General features: G+C 33.1%; 1 protein-coding gene across 2 annotated transcripts; it reads left to right on the top strand.

Moving 5' to 3' along the window:
• The first annotated feature begins 4,182 nt into the window (after window positions 1-4,182).
• Window positions 4,183-10,786, top strand: LOC111016921 (serine/threonine protein phosphatase 2A 55 kDa regulatory subunit B beta isoform). 2 transcript variants are annotated; one of them, XM_022292495.2, is made up of 14 exons: window positions 4,183-4,738; window positions 5,533-5,636; window positions 5,737-5,835; window positions 5,939-6,058; window positions 6,527-6,724; window positions 7,429-7,520; window positions 7,748-7,866; window positions 8,421-8,544; window positions 8,716-8,839; window positions 9,300-9,368; window positions 9,462-9,553; window positions 9,661-9,738; window positions 9,831-9,904; window positions 10,041-10,786. In XM_022292495.2, exons 1-14 carry the CDS (start codon window positions 4,627-4,629, stop codon window positions 10,178-10,180), a joined length of 1,545 nt encoding a protein of 514 aa, XP_022148187.2. In that variant the 5' UTR covers window positions 4,183-4,626; the 3' UTR covers window positions 10,181-10,786. The 2 variants fall into 2 exon arrangements, with proteins under 2 accessions (XP_022148187.2, XP_022148188.2); XM_022292496.2 differs by having other exon boundaries at window positions 4,184-4,738; window positions 9,834-9,904.
• The last annotated feature ends 2,747 nt before the right edge of the window (window positions 10,787-13,533 follow it).

Raw genomic sequence — 13,533 nt, 5'->3', positions numbered from 1 at the left:
CCTTGAATCTACTGGCCATAGATTGATTGATTTTAGACTTGAAATCTTACGCTCGGGAGAGGTGGTTTAGAGTTAGAACTGGAATGCATAACTAAAGGGGTTTTAAGATCGGGAGATTTAGAAGTTCTTTAGAGGTCGTTAAAAGACTTGTTCAATAAAGTCTTTACTTGTTATAGAAACTAGATAGGGATATTGGTTTCATAATTGGTAAGGAGAATTAGCTTGCGCTCGGGAGAGGCAATTGAGATTTGAGAGTTCTTGGCCTATAGAATTAATAATTCGTTCAATCTTGATTAAGTAAGGAGTTGGTTCATATATTCAATAGGTGAAATCAATTCCCTAGACCTTTCTCCCCATTGTTTTTATCTTTGTTATTGCTTGTTTATTTCCTTTGATTATATTCTCCAATTTGATTTTGATTCTCTAAATAAAATTGAGCGATTGTATTTGTGGTACTTAAGTGATCTAGAAACCCAATCCAGAGGACGATATCGGTATTTGACTTACCACTTTATTAAAGCTTGACCCGTACACTTGCGGTAAGCAATTTCTGCTACATATTTCAATTACATTTTAGTTACAACAAAATTGAAAGTTCAAATACGTATTAGACACTTCTAAAATTCAATGACCTATTAGATACAAGCCTGAAAGTTCAATTTTGTGTCTAATATGCCATTGAATTATTTAATATTTTTTTAAGTTCACAAATCTATTAGATACAAAATTGAAAGTTTGTGATCTTTTTATACACATGACTTAATATTAAGTCATCATTTAATTTGAAAAAGCTTTAAATATGTAGATTTATTAAACACAAAATTGAAAGTTTAAGAACTTTTTAGAGAATTTAAAAGTTTAAGGACCTGTTAGACACAAAATTAAAAGTTTAGGTCTTATTTGATAACAACGTGGTCGTTTTTAAAAATTAAGTTTATAATCGCTAGTTCTACTTCTACCTATATATTCGTTTTCAAAATCTCAGCTAAAATTTGAAAACTAAAAGACAATATTTTCCATAAATATGTTTTTGTTATTAAAATTTGGTATCGAAAAAACGTGAAAAAGATACCAAATAAATTGTGAGAAAACAAACCTAATTTTTAAAAGTAGAATAGAGTATGAGACTGCATATCAATATGAAAATCAGCAGAGGCAGGGGCCATTTTCCTTTGCTTTCCATAGCTTTTTTTTTTCCCTTTGATATCTCTGTGTGGGCTCAGAAACAGAGGTAGAAACTGGTGGATGATTTGATTCCAAGCCAAACCCAAAAAGAAAAGGCTGTGGAGAAATGGAAATTTTGGCAGAGTCGAATCAAAGATTCTCTCATCACTCACGATTCCAAAATGCACTCAATTTTAACTTCTTAAAACCTAAATTGAAACACCCAAATTCCTAAAATCACCTTTAAATTTTACATGCCTACTTTGAATGCATGTAGAGATACCCAAACCTCGTTAGGGAAGGACAATATTCCCCATGTCTCAAGAAAATGAGGACGTTTTAACGTTTAACGTTAAGCTTATCATGTTTTAATCGTCGAGCTAATTTTTGTAGTACTATCAATTTTGCTTTGAGACATTCTCTTCTGTCAACTACGAGAGTTTAAACCTCGACTGGAAGGAAGGAGAAAAGACGAGTGAGTCTGATAATACATAGAGCGTTGTTTTTCCTTTCTAGGTCTCTCGAAAAGGCAATATGGTTTTTTTTAGTTCAACAACTGTGGGATTGGGAGATTCGACCTTCGGGATGTTACTAATGTGTCTTATTCACTTGAACTATGCTCATATTAGCAAATATAGTTATTCCTCCTGAAACTCTACAGTGTAGCTATCCAATTATCGAGTTTCAGCCGAGTACATGTTGCACTCCCTTGAAAAAAATGAACCTGAAGAAAATGATGTGATTCGAGTGATTAATGGCTTGCAAGCCTTTTAATACAGCCAGGCCCATATATAGAAGAACTTACAGATGGCCCAACAAAATATTGGAAAATGGGCCATTCGGTTTCCTCTATTTTAGACCACCTTCTCTGAGGGGTTTTTTTTTTAAATTTATTTAAATACTTTCTTAATTGCTGTGTTTTTCAGCTTTGTTTCATTTTGATTTCTATACTCTAAAAACGTTTATTTTGGTCATGATACTTTCAAATTTGGTTCTCTAGTCTATGTGCTTTTGAAATTTTCATTTTTGTCTCTGTACTTTTTAAAATTGGTCATTTTGATCCATTCATTTTCAATTTTAACTCGTTTAGTTTGATCATAAATTTTAGCACAATACGTTATTCACTAAATTGTTTGAAATGTACCTAGACTAAAACGAACCGTTTGATATGAACAAAAGTTAAATATAAGGATCAAAATGCATATTTTGAAAGTATAAGAAAAAAAAAAACCAAACTATCATTGATGTCTCATTGATGTAAAAGGATTAGAGTAAATTGAGAGAAATAGATTCAAACTTCATAATATCGTATGTATTTCCCGTCACCAAACAGAAAACGACAAATTAAAATGTTATGGCTCGTTTGATAACGTTTTTGTTTATTGTTTTTATTTTCTCTCATTTTTTATAAAGAAAAATAGAATTGCATGGTTCTAATACCCAATGAAAAATTGTTTCCAAAATTTCAATAAATTTTTAGAATGTTTCTAAAAAATAAAAAAAAAACATAAATAATTATCTAGGTTTATTTTTAAATAGAAGGTTATTAAAGGGGCCTAGACAAACTGGTCCTTCTAAATATGAGTGGAAATGAAAAAAAAATTAAAAATCTCGTAATTTTATGTATTGAAAGAAGTTTTATTTTTGAGTTGTTTTTAATAAAGTACAATTGTTTAAACAAATGTTGTGCCATACCTTTTTTCCAAAGTGAATAATTTCCAAAGTTGTTTTTTCCAAAGAAGTTTTATTCGTCACTAAATACCATCAAAACTTAATTTAATTTAATTTAATAAAATGAGGTTATGACTCAACAAATAATTTCTATTATTTTCTTCTTATAGTACTTTTTATAAACAATATAAAATGTAATCTACTTTTAAATACATATCGATAAAAAAAAACATAGAACTTTTCTTATATCATTATAAATTATCTTTTAAAGCACCATTTCTAGAAATCATTTAATAGTCCATTAATTAAAAAAATCACTTTATAGAAAAAATGATTTTTTAATAATACCCTTTCAAGATTTTTCTTTAAAAAATCATCTCACATTGACTCAAATTTCTCAAGTCAAGCCTAGACTATGTACATATAATAATATTTGTCAAAAATTGTAGCTTGTTTCAATTTATTTTTATATATCCATCACTTTTAAATTTGAAATTCTCATTAGTTGCTATAAGAGATAGAATATATATTTTTTATTTTTTTAGATGTTAGATATGAACCTATAAGTGTTTGTTTTCAGTGGTAATAGGATAGGTGAATATTAATTTTAAAAAAATAATTATAGCAATTGCAATGCGTTATTAAACAATAATCTATAAATAGTATTTATAAAAGCACCTACTTAAACATAACTCAAATTATTAATACACTTATCAACTGTGAGTTTGAATCTCATCCCTATATTTGTACTTAAAAAAGATTATATTTACAAAAATTGCATAAAAAAAACAAATAAGAAGCATGTGTTGCAATCAATCCTATAAATATTAACATGAAAACAAAAGGAATAAATCATATTTTTATTGAGTAATGATTTAAATTTAAAAAAAATGTAACGCCAATTTAGACCAATTAAGACATATAGTATCGATTAAAAAGTTGAAGATTAAAATTCATACATCTACGTATTGTTAAACTCATAAAACAAATAAATCTATGTGTGTGTTCGATGATGCATGGATAATTAAAATTTTGGATTAGAAACATAGTAAGAAATTATATTTATCATTCTCAATCTTAAGTTTATTTTAAAATAAATATATATGTGCGAGCTCAATGCTATATCCATAATAAAAAAATTTGGAGTCGTCAACCTAAACATAGTTTACTGTTAGATTAAAAATATATATATATATATAACACGGGAATGAAAACAAAATTCCCTAATTTGAAAAAAGAATAGCAGATTTTAAAATTAAAAGATAACAAAAATCCCTCGAGGGCAGCCATCTCGCACGTGCTGGTCACTTTATCATGTCCCTCGAAGATTATACAGAACAGAAATTAAAAAAAGGGAAGATGAAAAGAAAAAATAAGAAAAAAGAAACTTGGCTATTGAATTGAAGAGCTACACAGAAGGAGAGTGTCTCTATGGTTCTACAAACCGAAGGAACGGTTTGCTCATACACTGTTCTAATCCCATAAATTTTCCTCATAATTTTTCTACTATATGCTCTAGATTCCCACCCACTGGGAGAGCGAATTCGGCACACAGTGCTTCAACTTTCTCCAACAGAGTCTGCGCATTTCCATGCTCGCTATGGCTGAATCGGGAATCTAGCGGATCATTTTTTCGCCTTTTTTGTTTTCTGGGGTTTTGTTTTTCTGATGAGTTTTTGAAGCTGTGATGATGTATACCCAGAGCGATCGGTTGATGCTGTGATTGGATTTGGTGGATTGTCCCCCTCTTCCCTTCTGTATCTGGGTGAGTTGGATTAGTCTCCCGGAGATATGAAAGGTGGCGATGAAGTCGTGGCAGCTCCGGCGGCCTCCTCGCAGCCTCTCGAGTGGAAATTCTCGCAGGTGTTTGGTGAACGTACCGCCGGCGAAGAAGTACAGGAAGGTATTTTTCACATTGTACTGTTGTTGAGCATGCCATTATGGTTTGTTTGTTGGATCCAATCGGTATACACTGCATCAGTTGTAGTTAGGGTTTGTTTTCATATCTTTGATCTATTTCAGGTTGGTTCCGAGTAATTCACGTTCCATCTTGTGGGTTGTCGAGTTAGTGTAATTTGTTGTGCGGTATTTTGGGTTCGATATGGGAGTAAAGCGGGTTTCAGTTGCAGAATAGTTTTGAGTTCCATATGGAGTTTGTACCTTTCGTAGATTATGCAGCATTAGTTCTTTGTCGATTTATTTTAGTAGTACGAAACTTAATCCGGCAAGTTACGGTTGCAGCTGTGTTCAAAGTTAGTGCTTATATTGCATGCATTGAAGTATCGGCGTCAGCTCTTTTAGTATAGAAATAAGTTTATTCACGGGGGTGATAGTTGGAAATAACCTTAATATTTCCCTGCCTAACATCATGAAAACTAGGATTGGGCTATTTACAAGGTCTGGTAATGTGGCTCTCCCCTCTCCGTTTAGATTTTGGTTTAGCCTGCTCGACGAATTGAGGCTTGTAAACTCATACAGATTGTTGATTTTGTGCCTTGTAAATTGATATTACAATCAGGAAATAATAGACAAAATCAGTGGAATTATAATCGTGTAGTTGTTGTGGGTGAGCACATGGGCTTTGATGTAGATTCTGGCTGAGAGCATAAGCGTAGACATGCAGTATTGCCATAATTCCTGTAGTATTTTAAGAGCCACATGAGTCTTAATTTTCCCTACATGGTTGCTTCTCTGCAGTTGATATTATTTCAGCCATTGAGTTTGATCAAACTGGCGACCATCTTGCTACTGGCGATCGAGGTGGTAGAGTGGTTCTTTTTGAGAGGACAGATAGAAAAGATGTTAGTTCTTTTTGACCTCTGTTGATTTTGTTTGTGCGTTCACTATCAAGAATTAGTTCTAGTCTCTTGGTTATGGAAGTTTCATATATTGTCTTTGTAGCATGGAGGAATGAGAAAGGACTTGGAGAAAATGGATCATTCAGTTAGTAGGCATCCTGAGTTCCGTTATAAAACAGAGTTCCAGAGCCATGAACCCGAGGCAATCTTTCTCTTCTGCTATATCTGCAAAATTATTTACTTTTCAGATTAATAGCTTTGATATTATTATTCTAGTACTCATACCATGGCTGCATTTTTTTTAGTTTGACTATCTCAAGAGCTTGGAAATTGAGGAGAAAATTAACAAAATCAGATGGTGCCAAACAGCCAATGGAGCCCTCTTTCTATTGTCTACTAATGATAAAACCATTAAGTTTTGGAAGGTATGAAACTGACGTCGTATATATATGATAGTGAACTACTTCCTTGCAAATATCAGTTAGTTGGTGGTCAGTAGTTATACCTAAGTTTTGACTTTTGAGCAAGCACTAATGCCAAACTAAGGACTTGGTTTCCAGAACAGGAATCAGTTTCTAATTAAGAAACCTAATATAATAAGTAATTCAAAATTTAAAAGAACAGCTGAAAATAGAAACGCTATATATATATATATATATATATTTGTTTTCTAGTGTTCTTGCTACATTTTTTTTGTACTGTTTGGTATGACTATATTCTCTCATATTAGTCTCATCTCATGTCAACTGGAAAAGGGTGTAGTGCAGTAATTTTTATTTTTAGCCCTATCACAAAGTCATGGAATAGTAGAAAATTTCTGTAGGTCATTAAACTTTTTATGCAAGTGTATCATTCGTTATTCAATCTGGCTTCTTTCTTTGATGTTTGACCAGGTGCAAGAAAAGAAGATCAAGAAAATATCCAACATGAATGTGGACCCTTCCAAAGCCGTTGGAAATGGATGTATAGCTAGTTCAAGTATTTCAAGCAGTCCTATGCCACATCTTCCAAATGGAGGATCCTGTGATGGATTACATAATCATCCCAGCAATGACCTATTGGGGGCCATTTCGTCACTACGTCTACAAGTGGTAGTTGCTTGTGTTCTCTTGGTTTTGGACTGGGCATTTCCACATTTCGAGTTGTGACTCTTTTTTTAACTTCTTGTACCGTCGTAGTGGTGAAAGATAGCTGAAAGGACAAAATGCAAAAAATGTGCATCTTACCATTTTCAAGTTTTCAATCAATTTTATGTTTGTATCTCACTGAGAAGTTACAGTTGAAAATTGGATATGGGTGGCAAAAATCATGATGGGGGTGGGGCCATGAATGCACCTGCCACAATCATTGTAGAAAATCTTTGTTCAAGAGGTAGACAAGGTTGGGGATGGGAGAAATTTTTCTTCCAATTTTTTACGGACCGGGACAAGGGATGTGTCCCCTGCCATGACCTCACACTATTCCCAAAATTTTAATTATTAGAGATCTGGAAACAGCAACTGGTTGAATAAATTTGTTGTCATTTGTGACTCTAATTGGATGTTTGATTGACCAAACTACATCTCCCAAATTCTGTTATGCAATATAATCATTAAGATTGATTTGCATTTTTAAAACTAAAGGTTTGTTTTGTGTACTTCTGAAGAAAGCCGAGAGTTTTTTTGTGTGCACTTCATTTACCCTTTTCCTTTGTTACATTATTGTTTGACACTCGTGATTGTGATTGCTATTCATTTTCCTTTTCCTTGTTAATCTTATCAACTAATAATAATATTTTTGTTCTTGGTGAAATTAGTTAACTAGCCACGAGACAAGCCTTCTTGCTAGATGTCGAAGAGTATATGCTCATGCTCACGATTATCATATCAACTCTATCTCGAATAACAGGTACTACCAGACGTTTGGATACATGTTTAAATGTTGTACAAGGACTAAGCTGCTACTCTTCTTATCTTTTCCCCTCCCTTGATTGATGTAGGATTTGAAGGTTCTAAAGTATCATGTATCACAGTAGCAATCAGATTATGAACCTGCTGTTTTTTTTTTAATGGTATTTGATGTTTTAATAATTATGCATATATCTATTGTATTCACACATCCTACCTATTTTATAGTGATGGTGAAACTTTTATATCGGCTGATGATCTACGGATAAATCTTTGGAACATGGAAATTAGCAATCAAAGTTTTAACATTGTTGATGTGAAGCCTGCTAACATGGAGGATTTAACTGGTAAGCCCATTTTTGTTTTCCTTGTGGCTTGCTTCTGCATAATGATATTTATGATATTTTGTGTTGGATTTATTATTTAGAATTTATAGTGCTAGTTTCTCTTTAGTCATGAGCTCTGTGATGACATGAGTGGAATATGTCCTTGGAAAAATGTTTACAGGAAGGGCCATTAAGAAGCTCTTATATCTTATGCCAGTTTTCCAATTTCACTAGTGTGCCTTTCTTTAGGGCCTACAAAGAACGCCCCTAATAAAGGAGCAATGCAAACAAGAAAAAAAAAACAGAAAATCAAAACTATAAAACAGAATTACAAGAGATTTCTCCTGCACATCATCACACCCATTCAAGGGGGGGACATAAAACCGTGGATGAATAGCTTTGGATGTAGTACACAGTTTCACTATATAGTGTGCTAGAGAACCAGTGAAAATTTTCTTCTATAATATCCATGCTTATTTGGTTTACTCATGGAATATGAATTTTCATGAATAAGATGCATGCGTATGAGTTCTTCACCTTTGTTTTATATTTTATGTACATGCATCTTTTTACAGAGGTGATTACATCTGCTGAGTTTCACCCTACACATTGTAACATGCTGGCATATAGCAGTTCAAAAGGCTCAATTCGCCTAGTTGATTTGCGGCAGTCAGCATTATGTGATTCCCATGCCAAATTGTAGGTGTCCCCACCCCCCGCTTGTATCTTTTTTTGCGTACATATCTTCTTACTATGAACAAACTTTTCTTTCTTTTTTTTTTCAATTTATTTTTGGTTGATTTGTTTGCGGGGGTAGGGTATGATACTTACATGAACTTGTAATGATTAAATAGTGTATTTTGCTTACAGATTTGAGGAACCAGAGGCTCCTGGTTCTAGATCATTTTTCACAGAGATAATTGCTTCCATCTCAGATGTTAAATTTGGAAAGAACGGAAGATATATATTAAGTCGTGATTACATGACTCTTAAGGTTTGTATGTATATATAACTATCGATCAATTCTGTTTCAATTAAAAGGCCATGAACTATTTGATAGTGCCATCCTAAGATTTGAATGTGAAGTGTCATAGTGATGATTCTTTCTAACCGTGTATATAAAATTCTCAATAATGTATTAATATACATGAATATGAAGTGCCTGAGAATAATGTGTTGTTTGACCATATGGTTAACAAAGTTGCAAATCGAATAGAAAAAAATGCTCCTAAATGACGTATAGCATCATATGAGCTATCACATAGACTAAGTAAACATGATAAAAGTTATGACATTCCTTTAAGTTATATACCATACTAACATTTTTCCTGCCTTCGGCTCTTTGAATCATTCATTTTTCTTCCTTTTTCTGCCTCAAATTTCTTGTTATTGGAAGTTTGCTTTCCTTATGACATATTCCTTGCAACTCCAGCCTGTTTTTTTGTCTTTTTCAGTTATGGGACATCAACATGGATACTGGTCCGGTTGCAACCTTCCAAGTTCATGAATATTTAAGACCCAAGGTAAGATCTCTTTATTCAGGCAAAACTTATAGCTAAAAATTTATACAACTTTATTGGACTTGACTAAATGCACTTTCTTATGACCATATGCAGCTTTGTGATTTATATGAAAACGATTCGATCTTTGACAAGTTTGAGTGTTGTCTGAGTGGTGATGGATCGCGTGTAACTACAGGTTCCTACAGGTCTGTGTCATTTCGAAGTTTATCTATGCACGTATGTATGTTCAGACTTTTTTCACCCCTCCCAATAATCCCTACCATGAATATGTGTGTTATTGATGTGATCCCAGCAATTTATTTCGAGTTTTTGGTTGTTCCCCGGGAAGTACTGAAGCAACGACTTTGGAAGCCAGCAAAAATCCAACTAGGTATTTCAATCAAGTGGCATATTCACAAACTCTGAGTTCTATGAGATTTTTGTAATACTTATAGTAAGTATGTCATTACTGGTATTGGCTAGTAGGAGACAAGTGCAGACCCCTTCGAGACCTTCGAGATCACTTAGTAGTAGCTTTACAAGAGTTGTCAGACGAGGTAGGTTCTCCACAATTTCGTTTCCTTTATTTCTTCTGATGGACTAAATTATTCAGAGCCCTTCTATACTAGAAGCTCATTCCTCTCCTTTTGTCATATTTTCTTATATTCCTACATCGTTAAACATTGAAATCAGGAGGATCTGAGAGCACAGGGGTTGATGCAAATGGCAATCCCTTTGATTTCACAACTAAGCTGCTGCATCTAGCATGGCATCCGGCTGAAGATTCAATCGCCTGTGCTGCCGCAAACAGCTTGTACATGTATTATGCATAAGGTGGGGGTGAGCATCAAATGACATCACTTGCTTAACCTTTTTGACTTCTGTCAGTAAAAGTTCTTTCCTTTCTCATCGATCCTTAATCATGGAAGCTCATTCATCGAGTTCGATATGCCTATGGTATCTGGTGCATACGTCTATAACTGCTGTTGCCAAAAATTCTGCAAGGAAGCAAGTTGTTTATGTTCCTCAGGTGGGCAACATTGCTTTTTCTTCTCTTCTTTCAACCCATAATTCTACCTTTCATTTCCTTTATAACCCTTTCGTTTCTTCTAAAAGAGAGGAGATTTGGTTCTGTTCTACATTTTGTCGGGTTGAACTAAGGAGAGAAATTCTGATTGTAGTTTCCCCTACAAAAACACTGAAATTGCTGCTCAATATCTTCTCTTCCACTAGGTTCAAGATTAACAAATGTAGTTTTTTAGTTAACTTCTAAAAGTTTCGGTGGGAAGGAGCTGTTAAATCTTGCAGTATGCCAAATTATTTTTTTTCAATTGATTCATTGTCACTCTCAGAAATTACATTGGGATGTTTTTCATAATTTATCACTGTAGTTTTATGTAAAGAACAGTCATATTGAATGTAGCCTGCTTACCTCTGAATATTTTTGCATGTAGAAACACCCTCTTCCTTTTCCCTTGCTTTGAAATCTGTTGTGTAGATTTGCTACTTCTTCACTCAAATTCCCAGTGTGTAGTCTGATGCCGTCTTTCCAACACAGTGGAGTGATCGACTTTGGTATGTTGAATAATCTTTTATATTATCGTTTTCGTTGTTGTCGATGTCGTTGATATATCAAGTAGAGTGGAGAGATTTGAATCTTTAATGGATTCTTTTTATTAACTAGTCTTTGTCATTTGAGCTGTATTGATGGGACTGATTTGTTGAAGGAAGGTAAGTTACAGTATGTTCTTTGATTACTAGTAGGCTGGCCATTGGACTTTGGTATGTGCTGATTGTTGCTCTTAATATTCCCAATTAATGTCTCATAAAAGCATACCATACTATGTAATGTCGTTAGCATACATTGTGACCTCGAAAGAGGCCTCCATGTCAGTTGTAGGTCAAATTCTAAGATACGTCTTGAAACATTTGAGAAGGAACGAAGAGGTTCGTAGGAATGAGAATGTGATATCTGAAAATAGAATGACTGAGATTTAGTGTGTAGAAATGTCATCGATCTTTATAGTATAAAAAAAACTCCAAAATGAACAATTCATTTAGATCTAAGATCTTTACCTATGATAAGTGTTGCTCTTGAAAACAATCCTGCATTGTTCATTCAAAACAAATTAAAGATTAAATACCTATTTCAGGTTTTAAAATAGGAGCTGTTTGAAAAGTACTTTTCAAAATGCTGTTAGCAGCTTGATGATTTCAACCAATGGATGGACTATCCATCCATTATAATTTTATTTAAATGTATATATTAAAGCTTGAAGTGTAGGATATATAAAGAAACATTTTTAACCAATTGTATGACAGATCTCAAATGTTTTGTTCTGTTTTGGCATTTTCTTTGTAAATGGCCAATGGGCTCTGTTTTCCAAACTACTTCTGTTTGGTTGAAGTTGGTATGGATTACCAAAATCTCGTATATATTTTTATTTAACATAATATCAAAATGTCAACACAGTAGGCTATAATAAACCTCACATCCACATTTAATTACATTTATGCCATTCTCTTTGCCAAAAGAAAAAGAACCCCCAAAATAGATAAATTATTAGAGGAGGCCTAAACAAATATAAGAAGTATGAGATTATAATACTTATTTGGATATTCGAACCCGGTTGGGATTGTGATTGCAAGGGCTAAAAGCAGTTATGAAAGAATTTTAACCGTTGTGTTTGGTACAACTATTTCTTTTGAGGTGGGTAATTAGACAACACAGTTACCATCTACAACCCGTCAATATTTGAAGAATTACTCTCGTGTTAACTAGCGAACATCTATCTTATATTCGTTGCAATAAAAAAGAACTGACCGAACGGTCCATATTTCAACGGCAAAAGAGTGGGAGGGACTGTTGAAGATGGTGAGTGTGAGAGTACAGAAACAGCCACATCTCTGCTGCAAAAACAGAATATATAGAGAGAGAGAGAGAGCACGTGGAGAGAGAGAGGAAAGCAGAGGAAGTGATACTTGTGGATATGATCATTGATCAGAATTCAGAAACACACAACATGTTTTGAACCCTCCGAGTCTCAACCATCACTCATGCCTCCGGAATCGGAACGAATGTAAATAAAGTTTCACATTAGTTAAACAAAAAAGTGATTCATAGTATATAAGAGAAAATAATTATCTTAATTGGTATTGGACCTTTTAAGTAAAACCAAAAGCAAATAAGCAGACAAAAGATATTTGAGATATATACTTGGAATACCGTTGTCAACGCTCTTTTCCCCTCTTTTCCCCCTAATTTTATCAAACACATATACACATGCCACACCCATATTTTGCTCCTGGCTAGCCCACTTCAATTTTCCAAGCTCGGTCGTTGAGGACATGTTTGGTAGACCATCTAAATTATGTTTATTATTTTCAGATTTAATGAATATACTTTTGACAGGTTTGTTTTTCAAAACTGTTTTTTTTATGATGTGATCCAAAATTTATAATATATGTTAATAAATTAATTAATAATATATTAGATTGAACTAAATGCACGGTATACAAATATATTATTAAACACCTTTCAAACAGTTTTTAAGATTGATATTCAATTTCCAAATCTACCAAAATCATATTCGAAAATATTGAAAACATAAATAGAACTCTATTTTTTTCATTGAATCATTTGTTTTCATATCATTGAACAAACAGCCTTATTTTTTTTTACAAATATGAGAGGGCAAAGAGGGGGAGAGATCGTAGATCGTTTTCTTTATTTCAAATCAATTAACACCCGTAAAAGTTTTAACGACGACTAGTAGCGGATTTCTTACTGCCAGATTAATAAGGAAGTATTGTTATTTATTTCTTTATAAATGCAGTCGGATTCAACCTGGCTCAAATAGTTAGATAGAACTTGGGTAATTTTTTCCCCATGTTTTTTGTTTTTGGTTCATTCTTTGTCGTCGTACGTAAATCTTATACACAATCAAAATTAATTATTACAAATTTATGGCTACATTTGAAAAAAATTTAACAAGTGAAATGTCATGTTAAAATTGTGATTGGAAAAAATGAAACAAAAATGAAAATAAATATACCAAAATTGTTACTAAAATAGACATTTTGAAAGTACGTTAATAAAAATAAATCAAAGTTGAAAGTATAAGGACAAAATAGATGTTTTGAAATTACAATTTTCAAACTAAGTTAAAATTGAGAGTACAACAAC

Source organism: Momordica charantia, assembly GCF_013281855.1.
Source record: "Momordica charantia cultivar OHB3-1 chromosome 8 unlocalized genomic scaffold, Mcharantia_2.0 BLBB01000008.1, whole genome shotgun sequence".
Lineage (NCBI taxonomy): Eukaryota > Viridiplantae > Streptophyta > Magnoliopsida > Cucurbitales > Cucurbitaceae > Momordica > Momordica charantia.
The sequence above is the reverse complement of the archived record's forward strand: the minus strand, read 5'-3'. Positions and strand labels throughout refer to the sequence as shown.

Excerpts from the sequence above, each read along its gene's own strand:
- LOC111016921 (XM_022292495.2), top strand. The coding sequence starts at position 4,627 with ATGAAAGGTGGCGATGAAGTCGTGGCAGCTCCGGCGGCCTCCTCGCAG. Across the intron at positions 5,637-5,736 it reads AGAGGACAGATAGAAAAGAT|CATGGAGGAATGAGAAAGGA; the intron begins GTTAGTTCTTTT and ends TTGTCTTTGTAG. Across the intron at positions 9,905-10,040 it reads TACAAGAGTTGTCAGACGAG|GAGGATCTGAGAGCACAGGG; the intron begins GTAGGTTCTCCA and ends CATTGAAATCAG.